The sequence below is a fragment of the Myotis brandtii genome, unplaced genomic scaffold (assembly GCF_000412655.1).
Source record: "Myotis brandtii unplaced genomic scaffold, ASM41265v1 scaffold1563, whole genome shotgun sequence".
Taxonomy (NCBI): domain Eukaryota; kingdom Metazoa; phylum Chordata; class Mammalia; order Chiroptera; family Vespertilionidae; genus Myotis; species Myotis brandtii.
In genome coordinates, this window is record NW_005355679.1 from 159,690 (window position 1) to 186,120 (window position 26,431).

At 40.7% G+C, this 26,431-nt stretch overlaps 1 protein-coding gene across 1 annotated transcript in view; it reads left to right on the forward strand.

Moving 5' to 3' along the window:
• The window catches only part of BMS1 (BMS1 ribosome biogenesis factor), a 34,609-nt gene that overhangs the window by 6,172 nt on the left and 2,006 nt on the right, over positions 1–26,431 (forward strand). Inside the window, exons 5-21 of the mRNA XM_005861779.2 lie at positions 1,993–2,181; positions 3,131–3,273; positions 3,969–4,090; positions 4,394–4,587; positions 5,386–5,525; positions 8,495–9,234; positions 11,166–11,267; positions 12,211–12,365; positions 15,167–15,248; positions 16,929–17,002; positions 18,576–18,752; positions 21,292–21,480; positions 21,572–21,752; positions 21,933–21,991; positions 22,938–23,060; positions 24,272–24,419; positions 24,739–24,914. Of these exons, the coding sequence (XP_005861841.1) occupies positions 1,993–2,181; positions 3,131–3,273; positions 3,969–4,090; positions 4,394–4,587; positions 5,386–5,525; positions 8,495–9,234; positions 11,166–11,267; positions 12,211–12,365; positions 15,167–15,248; positions 16,929–17,002; positions 18,576–18,752; positions 21,292–21,480; positions 21,572–21,752; positions 21,933–21,991; positions 22,938–23,060; positions 24,272–24,419; positions 24,739–24,914 (2,994 nt within the window). The remainder of the gene's footprint in view (positions 1–1,992; positions 2,182–3,130; positions 3,274–3,968; positions 4,091–4,393; positions 4,588–5,385; positions 5,526–8,494; positions 9,235–11,165; positions 11,268–12,210; positions 12,366–15,166; positions 15,249–16,928; positions 17,003–18,575; positions 18,753–21,291; positions 21,481–21,571; positions 21,753–21,932; positions 21,992–22,937; positions 23,061–24,271; positions 24,420–24,738; positions 24,915–26,431) is intronic.

Sequence of the window (26,431 nt, forward strand, 5' to 3'; positions counted from 1 at the left end):
TTTTTTTTTTTAGTTTTACTCATTTCAAACGGGCCGTAGTTTGCCCACGGCTGGTCTATACATACACATGTAACCCTTTTGAAGCACACGGTGTTTATTATACTCAGGTGCTTTGTTTTTTTTCACTTAGCATTTCTTTGAGGTAAATAAGCTCAACCTTGCTAAGTATTCCATTGTGTGTACCGTATTTATTTAACCTGGCTTTTGTTGATTGCTCTGCTCTGGGTTGTTATAAAGCCTTCTAAGTCACAGCAGGCATACATAATACACAGATTTGTGTTTGCATGCACATGTGTGTGCACTGGAGGAGGAATGCAGGTTTCATTTATCTTCAGTTGGCAAAGGTTGTAACTAAGACAAAGATTGTGTTTGCCACCAGTTTTTCTGATCATACAACTAATTGCTTGCCCCTTGTCACTCCATGTTGTCAAGTGGGATATAGGGATACCACCGCCAGCTCGCTCCCCTTCAGCCTGCCCCAGTGTCCTTGGACAGCTCTGTGTGCTGCTCAGCCTATGCTCTGCAGCAGCAGCTATACTTTCACAATACTCAGCAGACCACCTTCATGTAGTTTGTGGTTCAGGATTATGAATGTTCCGTAATTTAATCAGATAAGTTTTTCTGTATTTAAAAATTATTATATTTTAAAAATGTTTTTATTGATTTTCAGAGGAAAGGACAGGGAGAGAGCCAGAAGCATCAATGATGACACAGAATCATCTATCGGCTGCCTCTTGTATGCCCCCTACTGGGGATTGAGGCCGCCACTGGGCATGTGCCCCAATCGAGAATCAAACTGACCTCCTGGTTCATGGGTTGACACTCAACTACTGAGCCACACTGACAGGGCTAAAAATTATTTCTAATTATCTATAAAAAGATGAAGACAGAGATGTAATATCTTAAAACTAGAAGTCTCTAGGAATCAACTCTGAAATTATTTGAAGGGTCATAAATTTTAAAAATTAGTCTTATCTGCTTATCTTTTATAGATTACCATTTATAATTTCACTATCTTTGACTCCATTCTAAACTGGTAGCCTTCTTTTTTTAGTTTCTGAGCAATTGCATGTTACAAATTAATATATAAGATAGAGCTTTTCTACTACATTCTTCCCAACAAAAGACTTGTTTTCCATATGAGAAAATTGAAACAAATATTTGGTATTCTCTACATTTTTTATATTTTTCATTATCATTTTCTCCCATTTTTTGGATGTCAAAGATTTGGCTTCTTTGTTAGAGAGACCTGTTATTGGCTTAAAAACACCTTGCCAAACAGTTTATTTCTTGAAGTAAGAACTTTTTCAGATAAGGGCTAAAGTAGATGCAGCCTTTTCTGAGTTATTTCTCAGACATCAAAATTCCTGACGTGGAAGTTTATATCTTGGTAGATATTGTCTCATGTTTACCTTTTAGAGCAAATCAAAAGATGTTTTGTTTTTTTTTCTCTATCATAGTTATTCCTAAATAATCATTTGATTTAGTCTAGATCAGGAGTTGCAGAGTTGCGCATTTTCAGTAAAGGGCCAGATAGGCTTTGTGGGTCATAGTTTCTGTTGCAACTACTTAACTTTGCAGTTGTAGCTTAAAAGCAGGTGTAGAGCCCTGGCCGTGCTCAGTGGTTAGAGCGTAGGCCCACAGACCAAAGGGTCTTGGGTTCGATTCCTGGTCAAAGGCACGTACCTTGGTTGCAGGTTCCCCAGCCCCAGTAGGGGCACGTGTGGAAGGCAGCCAGTCAATGTGTCTCCATGTTGATGTTTCTCTCTCTCTCTCCCCCTCCTCCCACTCTCTCTAGAAATCAATGGAGAGAATATCTTTGGGTTACAGTTAAAAAAAAAAAAAAGTAAGTATAGGCAATACATAAATGAATTAACATGGCTATATTCCAGTAAAACTTGAGTTGTGCTGGCTGGGATTTGGCCCATAGGCCTTAGTTTTCTGATGGTCTGTTTTGGGTAGTTTCCTTGAGAAATTGTCTTCTGTTTTTAGGTTCTGATGCTCATAGATGCCAGCTTCGGGTTTGAAATGGAAACATTTGAGTTTCTAAACATCTGTCAAGTACACGGCTTTCCTAAAATTATGGGCGTTCTCACTCATCTAGATTCCTTCAAGTATAATAAGCAACTGAAGAAGGCGAAGAAGCGATTGAAGCACAGGTTCTGGACAGAAGTCTACCCGGTAGGTAGATAATTAGTTATTGAATACTAACCCTGTAATCCTTTCGAAATAGACTGCATGAGTGGGAGATCTTAACAAGCATCTCTACAGGACTCACCTCCTATATATCTGTTGATAGCCCCTGGTATACTTCCTCGAGGTAGTCTTTATTCTGGACAGACTCTTAGTGTGTCTCATTTGTCTCTGTCCCCCAGCACCAGGCAGGGTCTGGTTCTAAGTCAGCGGTTCTCAGCCTGTGGGTCTCGGCCCCTTTGGGGGTCAAACGACCCTTTCACAGGGGTCGCCTAAGACCATCGGAAAACACATATATAATTACATATTTTTTTGTGTGATTAATCACTATGCTTTAATTATGTTCAATTTGTAACAATGAAAATACATCCTGCATATCAGATATTTACATTACGATTCATAACAGTAGCAAAATTACAGTTATGAAGTAGCAACGAAAATAGCAATGAAAATAATTTTATGGTTGGGGGTCACCACAACATGAGGAACTGTATTAAAGGGTCACGGCATTAGGAAGGTTGAGAACCACTGTTCTAAGTGGTTTGGGTTTGTGACTTAATAGAGTGTGTCCAAAGGTTCTCGTAGTGACAGGGCCAAGAACAAGTGCACACATACTGCCCCTCCTCCCTCCCCTCACACTGGTGCGGCCCATTGGTCTCAGGATGTTTTGTGCCCAGGAGCCTCACTGCAGTACTCCAGACAGGTGCCACTGCTGGACTGCAGAGCAGTTTTGAAAGTAAATGTATTTGCAGTTCTGTTCTTACGAAGCCCTAACAAGATGGTTCCTGAGAGGCTGGAGAGGTTCCGGAAGCATTGGCACCGTGGTTTGCTAGGAGTCTTGCTTTCTTAGCCTTGCTGCTTATTTAGAGGCCTTTATTTTAGTGCACTATCTACAGGAATTTAGTTGAAATTTAATTTCTTTTTTCTTTATGTTTAGGGTGCCAAGCTGTTCTACCTTTCTGGAATGGTACATGGAGAATATCAAAACCAAGAAATTCACAATCTGGGCCGTTTTATTACAGTTATGAAGTTTAGGCCTCTGACATGGCAGACATCTCACCCTTATATCCTGGCAGACAGGTAAAAAGTGAATGTCATTTTTTCTTCCTTGCCCTGATATTTCAAAGCTAAGGAGGTCAGAAAAAGAACAGTAATATAGCTTATTTTGTGTTTCTTTGTGAATAGTGGAGGGAGAAATGTGGTTGATGGAAAATATCTACTTATTTTTGTATTATTACATAAAGATGCTGTGGCTTTGGGAATAAAGTATGAAATGTTTAGAAAAGTGTGAGGATTTTGAAGCATTTAAGGCTGCAGGATGTGGCTCCATCCTGCTTTTCCAACCTTAAGTTGGTGCTCCAGTCACTCAGGTGTGTCCTGTGTTTTCCTTCCTTTATGCTTTTTTTTCCATATTGTTTTCTTAGCCTGGGGTACCCTTATTCCACCTGCCAGAACCCAACGCACACTAAAAAACCCCAGATCCAAGCTTAATCCTCTTCCTTCCCTGACCCCAGGGACATGCATTCCCCATTTCTGGGGTCTTACTTAAAGGAATGTATAGTTCATAGAGCCTAAGGTGCAATCATGTGTTTGCTTCTTTTCCTCTGGTAGATGGTGAACTGTGCTTCCTTATTTCTGTATTTTCTATACTTTTTTAAACGTGATGAGTGAACTAGTGAGGGTGTTGAATTATTGACACGTGAAGGCGGGGGGTGGGGGCGGTACACGAACTCTGACATTCATTTCTGCCATGTGATTGGGTTTTATTTTTCTAGGATGGAAGATTTGACAAACCCAGAAGATATCCGAACGAATGCCAAGTGTGACCGAAAGGTGTCTCTTTATGGTTATTTAAGAGGAGCACATATGAAAAATAAAAGCCAAATTCACATGCCAGGTATTCTTTCGTTGTAAGATGTACTGTATTTATAGAATTTCTTATATGACTTCATCTTCTGAGGAAAACTTCAAATTGGCCAAACAAGGTAGAGCCACCTTGCTGGAGGCTTTAAGAGTAACTCAGCTCTGCTTGGCCGGCAAACACTGAGTTGCCAAGTCTCCTCTGCTCTGTTGTTAGCTGGAGAGACACAGTGCCAATGTCGAGGATGCCCTTGTCGTGATTGAAGCCTTCTGACTGGGCCATTCCTGCTGACAGTTGGTAGATTTGTCAGCTGAAGCCATTTTCCTGTCTCTCTTCCAGGTGTAGGAGATTTTGCTGTGAGTGACATCAGTTTCCTACCAGACCCCTGTGCCCTTCCTGAACAGCAAAAGAAGCGCTGCTTAAATGAAAAGGAGAAGTTGGTTTATGCACCTCTCTCTGGAGTTGGCGGTGTGCTGTATGATAAAGATGCTGTCTATGTCGACCTTGGTGGCAGCCACGGCTTCCAGGAATCGGTGAGGGCAGTCACAGGCATAATATAATTGGAGCTTTGTAATCTATATTCGTATTTATGATAATGCCTATTATAAATATGCAGAATATTTAACCGCATTCAGCAGAAAGTAAAAGGCATGTCCCCTGTAACTCCCTGCTGCAAGATTCACAGGATCCCACATCTCCCAACATGAGCACTGTAAGCAGCGTGGTGCCTGACTTCCATCTATCCTTATATAAAATCAATGTGTTTTCTAGCTCTAGCTCTTTGGTCTTTGGTTTTCTCTCTCAATATATAATGTTTATTTACATTATTATATATTAACTGTAAATATTATAATGTATCTGTGTGTGTGAGAGAGAAAGAGAAGTAATATGGTATCTAACTATAAATGCTTTTACAAGATTTGGCACTTAAGAATATGTAATTCTGTTGTTCCCTGTCAGTATTTGTAGAGCTATTTCTGTCTGTAGACAGTTGTGTGGTATTTCATTGTGTGCATACACCTCATTTTTCTTTTACTGTTCTGAAATGGGATTTAATTGGGCTAAAGTGAGTACATTCTGTAGCTTCAGCACGTAAGGTTTTTCTAGCAAAATATTTAGGTTATCAGGTTATGTACTCCGTGAACTTTGAAAAAGTTTAATGAGGACAGAATTCAACTAGGCTTTGTTATAAGAATTTTTTCTTTTTGAGGCAGGAAGAAGGGTTTTCAGGAGCTGTGTTTAGGGTTATTTTGAGAAAGTAATTGAAGCCAGTGTGTCTCTTCACAGTCCTTGTGCATTCCTCATTTTCCCTTTCTTGGTCGCCTTGGCAGGACGAGGCAAGGCCCACCCATGAACTGGTCCAGAGTCTCATTTCCACCCATTCCACTATTGATGCCAAGATGGCTTCAAGTAGAGTGACACTTTTTTCTGATTCCAAACCACTGGGGTCAGAGGATATAGATAATCAAGGGTAAGTTTGCTATTTTTCTATTTTTAATTAAAAAAAAAATTATACTACAGAAGATTCTATCACCCATAACCTATCAGGACACATTTTGGTGTGGTTCATTGCAGGGCATTTTGCTTTGCTTTGTATGTGCATATGTTTCTGAGAGCTCTTCCCCTAGGTCACATTACATGGCATTTCTTAAAACAATATGGAGAATTCTGTTTTTAACAGACCCAGAATATTCCTCAACTATCACAAAACATTTTCCATAGATTGCTTCAAAATAGTGGAGCAAGCAGAGTCAGGGAGCTTGTGCACATGGCTGTCCAGAAGCCACACATTTTTGTCTCTGAAGGTGTTACTTACATTGTGTTGTAGTATCTCTTGTGGGGTGATTTCCACTAATGTGTGGCTTATACAAATTATTTTCAGTCTGGGTTGGGAATTTGTATACCTTGTACATAGTTTTATTGAAGTAATTTGTGACTCAATAAAAATCATTCTGAAAATGATTGAGATTATCTAGTTTATAGCTTATCTATAGTAATCCTATCTAATAAAGAAGGAATATGCTAATTGACCCTCACACCTTCGCAAAGATGGCGGCGCCCACAGCCAATAAGGAGGGAATATGCTAATTGACTGCCACACCTTCAAAGATGGCGGCGCCCACAGCCACAAGATGGCAGCATCCAGTCCCCTCAACCCCACTAGGGCCAGGTGGGCCTGGAGTCCCCCAGTCCCCTCAGCCACCCAGGGCTGGCCCAAGGCGCAGGCAAGCCTTGGATGATGGCTGCCCAGCCGCCCAGGGCCACCCGAGGCTTGCGCTGCCGGGTCACCTCCCGCCCCTGAGGGCTCCCAGACTGTGAGAGGAGGCAGGCTGGGGTGAGGGACCCCTACCTCCAGTGCATGAATTTTCATGCACCGGGCCTCTAGTAAAAGCATAATATGCTAACTAGACCGGATAGCTGAACGACCTTCCAAACATCATTCCGGATGTCCTTCCAGACCAAGCTGCAGTGGCAGGGGCCGAGGCAGAGGCGGTTAGGGGCAATTAGGCAGTCAGGCGAGGGGTTAGGGGGGATCAGGCAGGCAGGCAGAGGCAGTTAGGGGCGATCAGGCAGGTAGGCAGGTGAGCAGTTAGGAGCCAGCGGTCCCGGATTGGGAGAGGAATGTCCGACTGCCAGTTTAGAACTGGCAGTCGGACATCCCCCAAGGGGTCCCAGATTGCGAGAGGGTGCAGGCCGGGCTGAGGGACACCCCCCTACCCCCACCGTACACAAATTTCATGCACCGAGCCTCTAGTTTATAATAATGAAAGCGTAATATACTTATTAGACCGGACAACCAAACGACCTTCCGGACGAAGCCGGGGTTGCGAGGGCCGAGACAAGCCGCCATGGCTGCGAGGGCCAAGCCCCTCGCACAAATTTCATGCATTGGGCCTCTAGTTATAAATAAATACTAATGAAGAAAAAAAATCATCTGCCTCTTAACTAGCAGATGGTATAGCATGGTAGTTGAGTGCAATAGTTCTACTATTTGGGGAAAACATCTCTAAGCCTCAGTTTTATAATCTCATAGTAGTAATGATTATTAAATGCGATAGTATACATAAACTATTTAGCATAATGCAGATAGCAAGTATTAAAGATCCCTATTATGGTCAGTGTTATTAGCTATTTTCATTTAAGTATTTTGGTCATCCTTGTCTACATGGACACTCTAACATAGTTACAGTCATAATCATATAAAATCTCTGTGTCTATATTGTGAACATTTCTTTTTTCTATAGTCTTTTTATATAGTCATCACTTTGTTATTGGTATATTTAACTTATATAATCTCTCTTAGTACAATTTTTAGTATTTTTCCACAATTTCCTATAAACTACATTAAATAGCTTCATAAGTTTTTATTTTATCTCGTGAATTTAGTATTTTTTTTTTAAAGATTTTTTATTGATTTTTAGGGAGAGAGGAAGGGAGCGTGAGAGAGAGAGGGGAAAAAAATATTGATTGGCTGCCTTCTGCACATCCCCTACTGGGGATCGACCCTGCAACCCCAGCATGTGCCCTGACTGGGAATTGAACTGGCAACCTTTCAGTGCATGGATGACACCCAAGTGAGCCACACTGGCCAGGACTGGATTTAGCATCTTGATGATGATTCTTTATCAAGTATTGCATTGTTGATTTCAAAATGGCAATATTTTTTCTTTCTTTCTTTCTTTTTTAATCCTCATCCAAGGATATATTTTTCATTGAGAGAGAAAGAGACATTGATGTGAGAGAAACATCTATCCGTTGCCTCCTGCACCTGCCCCATCAGGGATCAAACCTGCAACCTTTTGGTGTATGGGACGATGCCCCAATCAACCAAGCCAGCCAGCCAGTGCAAAATGGCAATGTTCTTCATTTGTTAGCTGGCATGCTTTAGCAAGGAGCTTTCATTTCTACCCCTTTATTTTAGTATCACTTGACAATGGACATTTTTGTTTATTTCATTTGTTACTATCCTGTTATTATCATTGTTCTTTCTGTGCCTATGTTGTCCTTTTAGCCTGTCTCGTGTCGTTTTGGCACATTTCTTTTGCTCTTTGAGCACTTCCTGGCTGCTGACACAGCAGGATGTTCCAGGCTACTTTGTACTTTCCCTGCCTTGGACCTGTAGTTAGCCATTTTTCTAAGGATCATCTGGTTCAAGTTTGGAAGTGATTAGTCTTCTAAAAGATCTATTGAGTTCTCGCTTCCATTTTGAACAGTTTTTCCCTAAAATTAGTCTTTTTCTTTTTTAAGTGTTGTTAGGGAACTGCGTATGAGTTTGCTTATTAAATATTACAGTACTTATTAAATCATTCCTTTCTGTGCTATGTCATTTAAAACCATCCCTTGACAGTATTTTCTGCTTTGTATATTTATTGACTTGCCATTTCTAGATTAGCAGATTGTTTTACGTGTTGAATTATTTTGCTTTACTTGGTAATATAGGCTGTGGATGCCAAAAGAGGAAAAGCAGGTGGATTTAAAAACTGGTCGAGTACGTCGAAAAGCCATTTTTGGAGGCGAGGAAGATGAGTCTGGGGATAGTGATCCTGAAGATGATGAAGAAATGTCTGAAGGTGACAGGTTGGAAAATAGCTCTAGTGATGAAACAGAAGAGGAAGAAGATGATGAAGTGACTGGTAAAGTCTATATAGCTGACAAAGGTGCCAAACGGCAGAGACTTGAGATGGAAGAAGACACCGAGATAGATTTGCCAGCATTTGCTGACAGTGATGATGACCTGGAGAGGAGCTCAGAGGATGAAGGAGAAGTAGAGGAAGCTGATGAAAGCAGTGAAGAAGAGGGCTCCAGTGCAGGAGAGAGGGATATTTTAGACTCTGAGGCTTTAGAAAAAGGCAGTAAACACAGTAATGGTCTGAGTGACCGTTTGAATCTGGAGAAGACAATGAAAAAAGCAGCCCTCACGACTTCAGATTCCGGCCATTGCACAGCTGAAGAGGCATTTGCATCTGAAGATGAATCAGAAGGAAACTCCTCTCTCAGTACAGAGGAAATGGACTCAGAAAATGAAGCACCTATTAGGAAGAAGTTTCCAAAGCCTCACGTGGTCAGTGGTCAGAAACGGGAGTCAGAGAGCTTGACTGATGAGACCAGTGATATAGAAGACTTACTCAAAGAGGAAGAAGAGTACAAGGAAGCAAGTAATTATTCCACAGAAACTTCAGGTATGCCTAAATTTAACTGCCCTTATAAACTTGGCACTGACATATCCTATCTGATAAAAGAGTAATATGCAAATTAACCATCAGTTTGTGACAAAGATGGTGGCACCGGTTGGAGCCACAGAGCCAGAGCCGGTGGACACACAAGCCCACAGGGGGGTCTGGACCCCAGCCCCAGCCCCGCGGAGGCCACGGCACTGGGCTGCTGGGGCCAGAGCCAGCAGACACACCCTGCACCCCCAGGTCCCCTCCTCTCATTTCCAGGAAATAAAATATCTGCTGTGCACCCACCTTTTGGCACAGCCCCTGCCTGCTGCAGATGCCCCCTCCCCCAGCAGGCAGCGCTGTGTAGCTCCCGGGCACCCGTCTTCCCATATCTTACATGGTCAAATGAGTGCAGGCAAAGTCAGGAATTCAGGCCCCTGATGTCAGCTTCCAGCTCTCAGGGCACCGCACCGGAGAATGAGGGGAGGGGGTGGGGCTGGTGGGAAAGAAGGAGGGGGAAAGGCACCAACCAGCAGTTGCTCTAGCCCTGCCGAAGTTTCACTTTTTATCTGTGGGTTTGCTCCTGGGCCCCGCACAAGCTTTCCTGGGATAAGTAGCTTTAGCGAGCAGGGGGACAGCTGGGTGCTGCAAGGTAAGGGCTGGTTGCACGGTCTGGGGTGCGGGACACACTGTGGGGCACGGGGCTGGGAGACAATGTGAAGGGGAGTGCCTGGGCACCTCCTCCTATGCCTTAGCCACCACCTCCAGCCACCACTGCCACCGCCGCTGCCTCAGCTGCCTTCTCCCAGAGGTATTGTTGCAAACCCTCCTTCCTTCCCCCCACCCTCTGCCTGCAGGTGCCTCAGGAGCCCCCAGCCTCCCCAGGCACGAGTGCCTCTGCGGTGGGAGCAGCACGGGCGCAGGGTGTGGAGTGTGCACCCTGCCTGGGCGGAAGGGCCCACGGTACAGAAGTGCCAGCCATGGTGCAATCACGGGGTACACGCCATTAAAGGGAGACCCGAAGTTTTTCGGGAAGCTCAGACTGCGGTCTGGGGGGGGTTGGAGCCCTTCCGTGTGTGACCCCAGCCTGGGCCTTTCTGGGCACCCAGGGGGCTGGGCCACACCAGCTGCTTAGAGCTTTTGCAGACTCTCAGTTGTCACATTGGAAGGGGCCTAGGAATCCAGTTATCCAAGCCCCATTTTACAGTTGGGGCGAATGAGGTCCAGAGAGAAGGAGGGCCTCCCCAGAAGTCAGTCACTAAAGGCCGAACTGTAATGGCTCCCAATAAATGGCTCCCAATTCCTAATTTCCGTTTTCCAGCATTACTCCAGCGCCCACAGACCGGCGGGGGGGCATTTGGGGGCGATTAGGCCGGCAGTTAGAAGCGATCAGGCTGGCAGGCAGAGTGGTTAGGGGCGATCAGGCAGGCAGGTAGGTGAGCAGTTAGGAGCCACTGGTCCCGAATTTTGAGAGGGATATCTGACTACCGGTGCAGGATTGGGCCTAAACCAACAGTCTGACATCCCTCGAGGGGCCAGATTGGAGAGGGTGCAGGTCAGGCTGAGGGGGACCCCCCCCCCCCCGCACAAATTTCGTGCACTGGGCCACTAGTCTATAATAATAAAAGCATAATATGCTAATTAGACTGGATGTCCTTCCAAACGACCTTCCAGATAAAGCCAGGGCTGTGAGGGAAGCCTGGGTCCGGGGTGCCAGAGGGAAGCCGGTGCCGGCAGCTGGGGGAAGAAAGGCCTACTCTTACATGAATTTCATGCATCGGGCTTCTAGTTGTACAAATAAAATGTCTACATTTGGGGGTCTGCTGTTTTGAATATTTGTTAACTTCAAATATTATACTTCAAAAAAGGATTTCAGGGTGATGAGCAGTGAGCCTGAAGTCGAGACAACAGATAAAACAGCCTTAATTGATTGGCATTGGTCTTTCCAGGTGCCCTCAAATGGAAGGAAGACCTTTCCAGGAAGGCAGCTGAGGCCTTCCTGAGGCAGCAACAAGCAACGCCAAATCTCCAGAAGCTTATTTATGGGACAGGTAAAAGCTCTGGTTCATATCTAGAAGCATCGTAGTTTCTTAGACTATTTCTGGAAAGGCAGTGAGAAAATTGGTTGGAGGTTTGAGTGGTACTTGTGATATCGGTAAGTTATTTCTGGCTGTCATAGTTTGTATTTGGCAGGTGTTTTTATTCATCAGTTTATGAGAACCATAAATTGGTCCTATGAAATAGATGTCTGGCTTTGCTTTGCCATACAGCTTTTTTTTTTATTGATTTTTTACAGAGAGGAAGGGAGAGGGATAGAGAGTTAGAAACATTGATGAGAGAGAAACATCGACCAGCTGCCTCCTGCACACCTGGGAATGTGCCCGCAACCAAGGTACATGCCCTTGTCCAGAATCGAACCTGGGACCTTTCAGTCCACAGGCCGACGCTCTATCCACTGAGCCAAACCTGTTTTGGCATGCCATAAAGCTTTTGATGAGAATAGTCTTCATTATGTCATTTTGTCTCCTCTATACAAAGTCTTTTATGAGAATTTCTTTTATGGTAGAATTTAGTGCCAAGAAAATACAAAGTGGTGAACTTTTCATTGTGGTCCCTAGTTACTACGTGATTAGAACAAGGCCAACAGTATATATGTGAGCTAGGAGCATCAAATGAGGAGGTAGGTGTGGACTGGTTTCCAGTCAGCTTTTGCTTAAGTTCTCTTAGTGACTAGGGACTCAGCATTCTTCCAGAGAAACTATGATAACTGAAAGTTCTGCCTGTAAATCCCTTCCCTGCCCCAACAGGTGTTATTCTCCCTCCTCAATGGACTCCCTGCTGCTGCCTTGCAGGAAGATAGCAGCAGCTCCCTGGCTTTTCCCTGACTCATGTGCTCAGGGACACCACCATTCCTACCACAAACAGGGACCCTCAGTCCCAAGGCCTCTAGGGTGTTGATTTGTTCTCCCTTTTCCATCTTGGTGGTCTCTTTAGTGACAGAGGATAATGAAGAAGATGATGATGCCAGGGAGGAGCTTGGAGGGTTGTTTCGTGTCAGCCAGCCTGCCAGAGAGTGTAAGTACAAGGCTGACTCTTTGGACTGCTCCAGATTTCACTTGGAGGTGCCCCATGATTGGGATTTAGAGGAGGTAAGACTGAATATGAATAGTATGTTTGATATATGAGAAAATTGTTCTAAAAGATCATGTGATTTTAATGTTTCCTACCTGTTATTTTATAAAATAACAGGATATTGTCCCAGATGTTGGCGTGTATATTTCATACATCCTAAACAATGAAATGTTCTAAGTTTAGTCGGACTATGTGCCTGTGTTATGGAGAAAAGGAAAATGTTCAGCTTTTAGTATGGATAGTATTTGAAGCATTGCACATAAATTTTATACATTTAAAATATTTCGTTTTATAATTTGAATGAATCTAGTGTCCCTCATTTCGCAATTGTAATTTCTGCTGTTTATAAACAAGTAAATCTATTACGCTAGTGGTAAATTTTCTTTCTTGTTCACCACTCTCTGATTACACTGGAATTCATTCAGTTCTCAGACTTGCTAGGCTTACTGCCCTCTGTTTTCTCTTCTGGAATGTTCTTCTGATCTTCCCAAGCTGACTTCTTTTGATCATAAAATGTCACTCCTCAGAGAGCTCCAGTCATTATCACATTAGCTATTTTAATTTACTGAATAGCATTTATGTACTTTATGAGGTGTATTAACCATTTTTTATGGTAAAATTTAATACAGATTTTAGAAGACCACATAAAATAGTTGTTAACTTAATGAATGGATTACTAGGTGAGGATCCTTGTGACCACCGTGTGCCCATCCTAGTCATGGTCCTTCCCTTCCCTGCAGAAGGAACATGACTCTGTGGTAATCATCTCCTTCATCATTTCATCCTTCAAGTTTGTATCATAAACACCATAGTTTACTTTTACCTGGTTTTTTCGGGGGGTTGTTTTTCACTGTGCCTTTTTAAAAAAATCTTTATTATTGAAAATATTACATATGCGGTTTTTTGGGGGGGTTGTTTTTCACTGTGCCTTTTTAAAAAAAATCTTTATTATTGAAAATATTACATATGTCCCTTTTTTCCCCCCCATTGACCCCTTCTAGCCTGCTCACTGTGCTTTTTAAAACTTTAAATATATGATCCTTTTCTCTGCCCATCTTCCCCTCCCCTTCCATTTAATTTGTTTAAGAAACCAAGTATTAGGTGTGTAGTTTCTCATATTATGGACTTTATGAATTCCATTGTAACCCTATGGGCAGTTTATCAGGCTCCTCTGTCCTCTGTGTTTCTAATAGAGTGGTACAGAGAAATAGCGATAGAACTCTGTGATGATGGAAATAACTTATATATGAACTGTCCAATGTGGCTACTTGTGGCTGTTGAGCACTTTATATGTCTAGTGAGACAGAAGAACTAAATTTTTAATTTTTAATTTTACTTAATCTTTGTACTTGGTATGAGATGAATATGACTTATTCTTTTGCATATGGAAATCAGTTGTCCTAACGCTATTTGTTGAAAAGACTCTTTCTTTCCCTTTACCTTGTCTTGGCACCCTGGGCAAAAAAAAATCACTTGACCATAGATATGTGGGCTTATTTATGGACTCTTAATTGTATTCCATTGTTCTATGTCATTCCTTGTGCCAGCACAATCTTGTTTTGATTGCCGTCCTTTCATAGTAAGTTTTGAAATTGAGAAGTGTGAATCTTCCAGCTTTGTTTTCTTTTTAAGTTGTTTAATCTAATCTGGATCTCGGGTTTTCTGTATTTTAAGATCAGTTTTTCCATTTCTACAAAGAACCAGCTGGGATTCTGACAGGGATTGCACTGAATCTATACTTTAGAAAGTATTGCTATCTTAGCAATATTAAGTTTTCTGATCATTAACATGGGATGCCTTTGCATTTATTTGGATTTTATATGTCTTTCAAGAATGTTTTGTAGTTATCAGAGTATAAGCTTTGCACTTTTGTTGAATGTATACGTAGCATCTTATTCTTTTTGATACTATTATAAAAAGGAACTGTTTTCTCATTTTCATTTTTGGATTTGTTATTCCTAATATAGAGAAATAAAATTTATTATTCTATATTAATCTAGTATTTTACAACCTTGCTAACCTCATTGATTGATTAGTTCTGCTGGTTTTTCAGTGGATTCCTTAGGATTTTTTGTAAACCAGATTATATCACCTGTTAATAGAGACAGTTTTCCTTTCTAAACTGGATGCCTTTTATGTCAATTTATTGCCTAATTGCCGTGGCTAGAACATCTAGTACAGTGTTGAGTAGAAGTGAGAGCAGATAGACTTTCCTATTCCTGATCTTAGGGGGAAAGCTCTCAGTCTTTCATCATTAAATATGCTAGTGGTGAGTTTTTAATGAATGTCCTTCACCGTGTTGAGGAAGTTTCCTTCTATTCCTAGTCAGTTGTGTGCTTTTCATGGAGGTTCTAATTTTTTTAAAAATTTGTTTGGTCTTTGGTTCCCCTAAGCCAATGATTAAGCTTAATGAAATAAGGATCATCTGGGAACAGCTTGCCTATAAAACTTCTTGGCATAAGATAGATATGTTCAGTAAATGTTTAGTGAGTGAGTGTAGGCATGAAGGAATGAATAAATGAACAGACTTGCTTTTGCATGCATTATAATCATGCTAGCCTCAAGGCTACTTTTTGAGAATTAGGTTGTGTATGAAAAACATGATTCATAACCAAAAATATGATTCACTTGAAAGCCAAACAGCCACAATAAGTCTGGAGTAGCAAATAGTAAGTTAAAAATGCTGTTTAACCACATTGCCTTAAGAACACTAATAAACTTTGAAAATCTGTTGAATTAGTAAATGTCTGTTTACTTACGAGGTCAGTGGCTAATAGGACTTTACCTATCTAATTAAGTGCTGATGTTTCTGTGTAAGGTTATGAACAGTATCAGAGACTGCTTCGTGACTGGGAAGTGGGAAGAGGATAAAGATGCAGCCAAGATCTTAGCAGAAGATGGTAAGTAAAGGGATGTGTCCTTTCTTTTTCAAGCTTTTTAAAATTTTTATTTATTAAAAAAATTTTTTTATTGATTTCAGAGAAAGAGAGAGAGAAACATTAATGATAAGAGAATCATTGATTGGGAATTGAGCCTGTAACCCAGGCATATGCCCTGACTGGGAATTGAACCGTAACCTCCTGGTTTATAGGTCAACTCTCAACCAGTGAACCATGCTGGCCAGGCAAAGACTATATTCTTCAACAAAGTTTACCTTCTTTAAAGTTCCTCCATATTTTAGTGGTTGAAAATAGTCAATTGTGAAATGCTTTGGGGAACACTGACAGAGTTATGGGTAATACTCTGGTTCTTCCTTCCATGGTGACCATATTTTCTCTCCCTGGTTAACTGACTAATTAGATAAAGACCTTGAAGAAAAGTGGGAAACTTTCCATAAATTTTATCATGTATTTATCATGTTAAAAATAGATTTTTGTGTGTGTAAAAAATGTACTCGTGCAAGAGTAGGCCTTCCTTCCTCCGGATGCTGGCACCCCTTCCCTCTGGCACCTGGGACCCAGGCTTCCCTTCCAGCCCCAGCTTCGTCCAGAAGGACGTCTTGTCTAATTAGCATATTATGCTTTTATTTTTATAGATAGCTGAGAGGAACAAAGGAAACATGTATACTCAATCTTTTCCAGACTAGAAATTCTTGGTGGCTATTTGTATTGTAATTGTGTTAAGGGAGAATTGGCGTCTTAATGATATTGAGTCTTCCTTTCCAAAAACATGGTACCCTTTGTTTGTTCAGTAGATAATATTAATAATGCCTTCTTCACTGGGTCAAGTTGAAAAATGTAGTTAAGTCATGTGAAGTACTCAGAGCAGTGCCTGGAATGTAAAACACTTGAAAGTGTTAGCTAACATTAGTCCATGTGCCCTTTGGTAGCATAGTGAAGCCTTTATAATATTTAATTAAAGGTCTTGTACATTTTTTAGTTTATTTCTAAATATCCTATTTTTTGTTTTTATTACAATAGAATCTTCCCATCTTTTATTTCCTTTGGCTCTTTGGTTCTTTGACTCTTTCTTATATGAAAATGTTTTAATATCTTTCTGAAGTTGCCTCCCAGAGGACTTTTAACTTGTCTGTTTCTTTTAAGGGTAATATTCATAACTAAACTTAGAGCTTCAAAAACAACTGAATGAATTAATGGGCTCTTCATGTGGGCTCAGCACTGTTTTAGGTACTACTCTTATAATCTAAGATTTTTCCCTTGGTATGTCACCGTTGTGTTGAGCTTACTGGTGAGACTCTTTTTCACATGTGCTTGTTATCTAAGCCATGGCTTTTCAAGTCACTCTTGACATTTCTGGTTTTGGGGGTCTCATCTGCAGGGCCACTCATGCCACCTCTGTGTGCATCTCTGCTATAGTGTCAGTTACCTATACTAGAAAAATAGCTCTCGGTTGTGTGGGATATTGAAGAAAGTATGGAAATGTGGATTGGGCTTGTTTACTTAAACTGAACAGGTTATGTAATATGGTTTAACAGTCCTGCCTTCTTCTGGGGTGCGTAGTGTAGGAGTAGTAACAATGAAGTTTGGGATGCAGAACACACTGTCTACCTGGAGCTGGTAGTACTAGAGTGTCATATGTACCCTATTCAGAGATAAGTCATTTGGATGTTCTTTTCCCAGAGGAGCTCTATGGTGACTTTGAAGACTTGGAAACAGGGGACGTGCACAAGGGAAAATCAAGCCTGGATACTCAGGTATGACTTTGCCAGGTGGCTGTCAGCCACTGGTCCTATAACTGTGGTCAGTGTATTCTGAGATAGGCCTATTTTGAGACATTCTAATCTTGTTGTCTATGTAGATTAGAGACTGGATGGATTCCTTCCTGAAAATATGGAGGGTGGGGACAGATCAAAGGTTATTGATTTACTTGTTATTCTTTCTTTCTATGTATATAAAATGTCTTTATTGATTTTCAGAGAAAAGAAGGGAGAGGGAGAAAGAGATAGAAACATCAGTGATGAGCCTTAACTGATTTGGCCCAATGGATAGAGCATTGGCCCTTGGACTGAAGGGTCCTGGGTTTGATTCTGGTCAAGGGCACCTAGCTTGGTTGTAGGCTAGATCCCCAGCCCAGATCGGGTTGCCTGCAGGAGGCAACCAATCAATGTGTCTTTCTCACATCGATGTTTCTCTCTCTGTGTCTCCCCCTCCTCCCTTCCAATCTCTAAAAATCAATGGAAAAAATACCCTCTGGTAAGGATTAACAACAACAACATAAAAGAAACATCAATGATACGAGAGAATGAAAAACCAGCTGCCTCCTGCGTGCCCCCTCCTGGGGATCAAGCCTGCAACCCGGATATATGCCATGACCGGGAATTGAACCTTGACCTGGTTCATGGGTTGACGCCCAACCACTGAGCCGCACAGTGTCTGGGCTACTTGTTATTCTTGATTTTTGGAGTGACACTTATTACCTCTTGCTGTTATGATTCTTCAGTCATTGAAAATTTTAGCTCTTGGGTCACTGTCTTCCTCTCCACCATTATTTTTGCCATCATTCTCCTGTTCTCAAATCATATGTGAAATCTAATGAACAAAATAAACTACAAACAAAATAGAATAGACTCATAGGTAGAGAATTGTCAGAGGGGAGGGGATTCAGGGGCTGGGTGAAAAAGGTGAAGGGATTAAGCAAAAAAAATAATCAAACCTCATAGACACAGACAATAATATGGTATTTACCAGATGGAAGGGTGTGTGTGGGGGGGCGGGGAGGGGAGGGCGGACGTTGAGCAGGTCGGGGGTAGGTAGAAGAAGGTATAGGGGAGATAAATGGTGATGGAGAGTTGACTTGGGATGGTGAACAAATAATTAAATATACAGAATTTGTATTATAGAAATGTACACCTGGAACTTACATAATTTCATTAGCCAATGTCACCCCAATAAATTTAATAGAAAGAGGGGAAAAAGAAGAAAATATTTATATCTAAGCAAAAAAAAAAAAAAAGCCATTTAGAAAAACCAATTCTCTGTTATCCCTAAGATTTTTTAGAACAGTATCTGGGTGGGGACACTTGCCGCTATTTTATTCACATTTGGCATTCCCAGACAGACTAAGGAATTGCAGTTCATTGTAATGCAGATGTCTAAAAGTCTCTTGTAGCAATACATGTTATTTAAAGCTCAAGGCTGTGTTTTGTTTTGTTTCATGATGATAATAACTTAGATTTTTGCAGCTCAGTAGAACTTTTTAAGTCTGCTTTAAAGCTAAAGAAAATATCTCCACAAACTTTACAAAATTTTCTCTTCTGGAAATTTAAGACTGAAGATGTAGAGGAAGAAGTAAAGGAAGAAATTGACTCCTCTGCAGAGGAAAGTGCCAAGAAAAAGCATTTGGATAAGAAGAGAAAATTGAAGGAGATGTTTGATGCAGAGTATGATGAAGGAGAAAGCACGTACTTTGATGATCTTAAAGGGGAAATGCATAAACAAGCACAGGTAAGAAAACTCAGATCCCATCAGCCTCATTTCAAGGCTGTAATACAGTGTTGTGAATCCTTAACTTCTTTAGCTCTCTGCTCCCTGATCTACTTCTGTGCCTCTCGTTTGGACTCCAAGGTCGAGGTGAAGATGAGTGTGTTCATTCGTGTTTATTCATGCAGTCCTCTGTTTCTGCAAGAAATCAGAAGATACCAGTTCCTGTTTTATACCAAGAATTAAGTGTGAGGAAACATAAATGGCTGAGACACTGCCACCACTTTTGAGGATCTCACTGTGTAGTTATTTGAGGCAGTGAGTTTATTTAAATGCCAGCGTTGCCTTAGCATTCATATTACTGCTCCCTAGAACCATAATGAAATCATTTGAATGGGTGGGTGATTCTTGGCCTGTGTGGCTGATGCACACACCATTGTCTTCAGGAAGGGTTGTCTGAAACTCACCTTGATCAGAGTTCAGGAGTATTTTGAGTTAAGGGGAGATAAAAAGGGCATGTGGAATGCTGAAAGGGAGCTAGTCTAGCCCTCCTGCCTGGGGATGCTGACCTCACTCTGAAAGACACAAAGTTGTGTGCACAGTTGATGGGGAGTGGGCACAGGAGTCTCTGTAAACTGGAACACACTATGCCTTCTGCAAGTTAAGTATATCATTTGTGAAAATGTGATCAACCTAGACCTTCATCTAGTCAAAGAAGGATCCGCTGGTTAGTCATTAACATAGTGTCTCAGGTCTGTACTGACTTTATACAGACCGTGACTAAGAAATGTAAAGTTAGTTCTGAAGTCTGCTTCAGGCATTTACGATTTAATTCATCTAGAACCTCATGGGCCATTGTAAAGGTCTTGATGGGCTTACTCAGTGGAATGGGGCCCATTTGAGCAGAGGATAGATGTATGTGATCTAATTACCTTGAGAGGGTTGCTCTGGCAAGAGTTTGGTAAGATTAAGTAACACACACTGGGGGATGGGGAGGTATGTGGTAGTGGAGGTGAAAGAAAATCAAATTCTGGGTATACTTTGCTTGAAAAGTAGACCCATACGATTTCCTAAATGTGGGGGGTGTGAGAGAGAAAATAAGGATGACTTCCTGGAAGAACTGAGTTTTCATAAGTAAGATTGAAAAGCTTTAGTTGGTATAGGTTTGTCTGGGAAGATGAAGTTTAGGTCTGTTAGGTTGGGGTTATTTTTCAGACAAGTAGAGTGTCAAGCTGGGAGGGGTTGGAGCCAGGGTCTCAGAGCTAGATGCTGCTTAAAGCCATGAGATGGATGGGACGACAAGGGAGTGAGTGTAGAGATAAGAGGAGAGGTCCAGTACTGACACTGGGTGCCCCATTGCAAGGCTGGCAGACAAGAAGCAGCAGTGGGGATGGAGCAGTGCTCAGGAGACCTAAGAATTCTAGAACACCAGGTATGCTGGAAGCTACTATAGAAGGAAATGAGACATTATTTCAAATCTTGCTGATGTGTTAACTATAATTAAGACAAAATTGACCACTAGATTAGGAATGTTGAGGCCTTTATGTGACTGCAAACATTTTTATCAAGTGTGGGTTAAAGTCCAGTTTTAAGGAATTTAAGAGAATGGGAGAAGAGGAAATGGAGACTGCAACTATAGAAAACTTCTGTGGCAATTTTCTTCAGAAAAATGGGATTCTAGTTGAAGGAAGTGGAGTTAAAAGGAAGTTTTAAGATGAGAAAAATAATAGGTAAGATATATTGGAATGAAGTCCAGGAGTGGATGATACCTAGTGTATAAGTGAAATTGAATAGACAGATGCGGGTGGCAAGGGAAGGAGGAGGGGGGAGGTGGGGGACCTGATCGGCCCTGATCACTAGCCAGGCCTAGGGACCCCACTCATTCATGAATTTCGTGCACTGGGCCTCTAGTATAATCTATAACAACCACTCAGTAGAACTCTGTGCTGTACTGTATTGTAGCCACTAGCCACATGTTGATACCACTTGAAATGTGACCAAGGAACTGAATTTTAAAATTTTTATTTAATTTTAATAATTTCAATTTGAAAAGCCATCTGTGGCTACCATATTGAACAGTGTAGAGCTATAATGAAAGGCTAGACATGGGTGTAATCCTGGTAGAGAGGTTGAGTGTTGAAGTTCTTGTAGATGCTTAACTTTTGAGTGAATTAGGAAACAGCAGCTAAGAATGAGGATGAGAGCTTGGATATTGGGTGATTGAAGAAAGGAGAAAAAGTGTGAAATAATTATTTGGAGAGTAAAAAAAGAAAGTGTGTACTGGGGAAGTTGAGGGTGTTTGCTAATCACCATTACGGCTCCTTTCTGTGTTGCTGACGTTTGCTGTATATTGGAACAGCAGAGAAGAAAATTATTGGGACATATCCTGAACAAACTGTGAAGATAGACTATATAATATTTTTAATTAGGATAAAGCCTAAATAATTCTGCTTATAGATTGTTTATTTTGAAATAGCTCATTTTTTTATATATTAATCTTACGTTCATTAAAGATGACAGTATTGTGGGTTTCTTATTGTGTTTCCCCCCCTCTCTTATATAGCTTAACCGAGCAGAATTTGAAGACCAAGATGATGAAGCCAGAGTTCAATATGAGGGTTTTCGACCTGGGATGTATGTCCGAATTGAGATAGAGAATGTCCCCTGTGAATTCGTGCTTAACTTTGACCCCCATTACCCAATTATTTTGGGTGGTTTGGGCAATAGTGAGGGCAGTGTTGGATATGTACAGGTAGGTACCCTTTGCTGTGTGATATGATCATTGAGGTTTTTTTGGACATACTTTCACTGAATAATCTTATTGAAATCTCTTCTCCCCTCAGATGCGTCTGAAGAAACATCGTTGGTATAAGAAAATTCTCAAGTCCCGAGATCCAATCATTTTTTCTGTAGGGTGGAGGAGGTTTCAGACCATCCCACTGTATTATATCGAAGACCACAATGGAAGACAAAGGCTTCTAAAATACACCCCTCAGCACATGCATTGTGGAGCAGCCTTTTGGGGTAAAATGTGATTAGAATAATTTGCCTTTAGGTTAATTTAAACATTTAAGGTTTATCATTATAGTTTCCATTTTATGAAATCCCAGTTCTCTCTTTTTTTTTTGGATTGGAGTATATATGCATGTAAAATAGATACTAAACTTTGTGGTTCACTATATATTTTTTCCTGTTTTATTCAAGGTCCTATTACTCCACAAGGAACTGGATTCTTGGCAGTACAGTTTGTCGATGGCACAACAGTAAATATCCCGGATGTTTTATTTTATATGTTGTGTTTGAGATATATCTTAAATATGGAATATGTACATGATACTTTAAGTGAAAATTGCTCATTTTTAGTGTGTATAGTAAATTACTTTGCTTTTAATTTTCCTGCATCTTTTTAAGTAGATTGTGGGAGTAAAGAAGAGGGAGGTAGAAGAATTGTAATGGTACTAAGGACATTTTATATTTTTATGTACTTTTTGGATGTGTTTTTCTAAAAATATGTAAGCAGTATTCACCATGTGCTAAGTACTATACTATACTAATACTATACTAGATTTTGGGGGTGTGTCAGATACTAGCTAGACATAAGGCTACACCCTGTAATGTTGGGTTAGCAAAATATGTTCACACCGTCTTCATGTGATCAATCAGAGTGGGTTTTATTGGCCCCATTTATCAGAAAAGAAAACAGAATACAGTGGGGCCTTGACTTACGAGTGTCCTGACTAACGAGTTTTTTGAGATACCAGCTGTCTCGGCAGATTTTTTGCATTGAGTTGACAGAGTAATTTGAGTTAACGAGCTCCTTAACGAGCTCGGTCTCGGAACGAAAAAGTCAAGGCCCCACTGTAGTGAACAGATGGAACCCACCCTGGAGGTCTGAAATTTAATTTCTTAAACAATATAAGCAAACTTTCATGTTCCTTTTTATCTCAGATAAGTCATTGTTGTGAAACTATGTTACTGTGAGATCACCCTCATTCAGAAAAATACTGAAGACATCAACATTAGTTTGGCTTATGTTCATTATAGTTTCAGATTGCTTTTGTTAAAATACTGTTTTGCATGTTCAGGTATTCTTTTTTCTTAGCTAATTGTAAGTGAAGTGCACTTTGCTAATTTATTGTATCACAGAATTGTAGTTGTTCTCTTGCTGATATTATTCCTGTATTCAAATTTTGGGGGTTTCCTTTTTAGCCTGATTTCCGGATAGCTGCCACAGGAATTGTTCTTGATTTGGATAAATCCATAAAAATTGTGAAGAAATTAAAGCTAACTGGCTTTCCATATAAAATTTTCAAGAATACTTCATTCATTAAGGTCTGTATATTTACATATTTATAAATGTGTATTATAGGGATGGGCAAAAGTAGGTTTACAGTTGTGAGTATACAGTTTATTCTTGTATTTATTTATACTAGAGGCCCATTGCAGGAAGATTCCTGCAAGAATAGGGCTTCCTCGGGCCGATTGCGCCACTAGCCTCGCCGCCCAGGGCCGCACATGGGAGCCCGGATGGTGGCTCGCACTGGCCCACCCTACCTGCAGTATGCAAATTAGCCGCCATCTTTATTGGCAGTTAATTTGCATATCGCTCTGATTGGCTGATGGGTGTGGCAAAGGTACGGTCAATTAGCATCTTTGTCTTTTATTAGATAGGATTATAACTGTGAATCTATTTTTGCCTCCCCCTTGTATTAAAGGAGCAGTGAAATACTTCTAAAATGTAGGTCTAATGTTTTCAGAAAAGGAATTTAAATAAACTTGGTCTTAGGTATTTTCAGTTTACTAGTACTTTTTTCTGTTGGTTTCTGTGTTACTTAAATATGCTCAGCAATCTTAAGGTGAAGTAAAATAGAGATAGTAATTGAGACTATTACTTCCAGTGAGACTGTCATAGAGCTAATATGTGTAATCTTTCATTGGGCTTTGTTTTCCTGCCTTTTTGGTTTGTGTTAAGAGAAGAGAAAAATCATAGATTTATCAGACAGATTAGTAGAAAAATAGACAAAGCCATTCTCAACATACTTGTGGGCAAGGGTATAGAGAGATGGACACTTACGTGGTATAACATCGGAGGGTGGTTTGACGTTTATTGAAACTTTCATTGGTGGGTATTCCCACTAACACAGAGTTAAGATGATTATAAGATGTTCTTACAATATAGCATTTATCTAGCTCTTTGTTTTCTGAGTGTGTGCACCTAAGTAATAGGAAATGAGCTGGACAACAGAGGCTATCCAGGTTAGTTCAGACTAACAGGTATCTTCTATTCGATATCAGTGATGAGCATGATAATGAGCCCACAGTAGATAACATTTGTATCTTAATGTTATTTTGGGGAAAATAAAATAGAGTTGTATTCTTTTTAATCTAGTAATTCCACTTAAGGGGGAAATAGTTTGATTATTACCTTTATCACCCTTCAGTGAGTTCTGTTTTATGACCAAGGATGTAGTTATGAGCTAAGAAGTAAAGTATCTGATTTTGTGTTTGTGTATTTTTTTACATATATATATATATACCTGTAGGGAATGTTTAATTCTGCCTTAGAAGTGGCCAAATTTGAAGGTGCTGTGATCCGCACTGTCAGTGGAATAAGGGGACAGATCAAGAAAGCTCTCCGAGCTCCCGAAGGTGCTTTCCGGGCCACCTTTGAGGACAAGTTGCTGATGAGTGGTAAATACCTTTCTATTGATTTCCGTCTAGTGTGGGTTAGAAGTTGCAGTTCAGGTCTTTAGAAAGCTGGGGTCAGCTCCAGCTCTTCCGGTTGGAGCATCATTGCAGTGTGCCAGGTCACGCTGTATCTGGGGCCATGTGGTTCACACCCAGTAAAAGTTTTGTGATATTCAAGAGTACATAGTTCACTTGGTAAAATCTGTCTTCAAATTCTGTGCAACCAGCTTGAGAAGTTTGGGGTGAATGTTTTGTTCTTTGTTTGACATATGGATATGAACCTTCTTCTGAAAATGTTAAAGTAAATTTCCTCTCTTTCCAGATATTGTCTTCATGAGAACTTGGTATCCTGTCTCCATTCCAGCCTTCTATAACCCAGTAACATCTTTGTTGAAACCAGTTGGTGAGAAAGATACCTGGTCAGGAATGCGGACAACTGGTCAACTCCGGCTCGCTAATCGTGTCAAACTGAAGCCCAACAAGGATTCTCTGTATAAGGTACAGTCACGCATGTGCTCTCTAGATGGGTCGTCCAGATGCTTTGTATGTAACATTTCCTGTGCTTTGAATTTTCAAGTAGAGAGTCTAACATTAAATTTGAATGAACATGTTGTATGTTTATAGACTATTTTAGAAGAAACATTGCAGAGCAGTAATAATTGTTTCTGTGATTTTGAAAATAGACTTAAACTTTTCATTGTATATTTTGGACTGTTTTTTTCCACCACGTACACTTACTACTTTTAAAAATAATATGCTAATTCTTATTGAAGCAATGTGGGTTTAGGGGAAAGTTTTTATTGAAATGTTAACATACATACAAAAAAGTATACAAATCAGAAGTGTATACCTCAATGATTTTAACACACTCAGCTTGCCATCACCTGGATGAAGCAGTAAATTACCAGCACAACAGAAGCCCCCCCGTGACCTCTCCCAGTCACTCCTCCTCCACCTCAAAGACACTCACTGTCTGATTCTGACTCCTGACATGTAAATTAGGTCTGCCTGTTTTTGAGTTTTATAAAATAGAGCATATATTTTGCCTGGCTTCTTTCAGCAGTATTATGAAATTCACCCATGTTCTTGTATGTAGCAGACATTCATTTGTCGTTATTGTCTAGTAGAATTCTGTTATATGATGATGTCAGTTTATCTACTGATGGAATTTAATTGCAATATTTGGCCATTATAAATGCTGTTCTGAGTACATATGTATGACTCGTTTGGTGTGCACGAGCACCCATTTTTGTTGCATAGGTCCCCACGGGTGGGGTTGCCAGATTACAGAGCAGCATGTGATCTGCTTCAGCGTATGATGCCTGTAGTATTTTGGAGTCATACCCAGTGAGGCTCCCACTAACAGCTACCAGAGTTCTGGTTGGTCCATATCCTTGCCAGTCTGGCTTCATCAGTACTTTTTTATTTTAAGTTCTTAGTACCTGTCTGGATTCCCATTTTCATTTAGATTTTGGTCTCAAAACTTCCATTTTTTTCTTTGCAGGTTAACATTACATTTGAAAAGAGTTGTTTTAATGCAGGATATTTAATTGTTATATAATAAGATGGTAGAGCAGGGTATCAGTCTGATCTCTGCCTAAGACAGAAGGTCCCCGGGCATTACTTCTTCTTTGTTTTTAAAAAGTTTTTAAATACGTTTTTATTGAGTTCAAAGAGAAAGAGGGAGAAGGAGAAACATCAGTGATGAGAAAGAATCATTGATTGGCTGCCTCCTATACATCCCCAACTGGGGATCAAGCCTGCAACCAGGCATATGCCTTGACCAGGGATTGAACCTGTGACCTTGATGTATTGAGACAACACTAACCAACTGAGCTACCTGGCCAGGGCAGTACAGAAGTTTTAAAAGTATTATAAGCCCCTCTGAACCAGAAGCTGTAGCTGTATGACCTATTGTAAATTAGGACAGTGAATTATGTAATGGCTAAAGGCAAATTCTGGTGTGTTACCTTAAAGCAAGTTACCTAAATTCTCTGAGCTTCAGTGTTCTCATC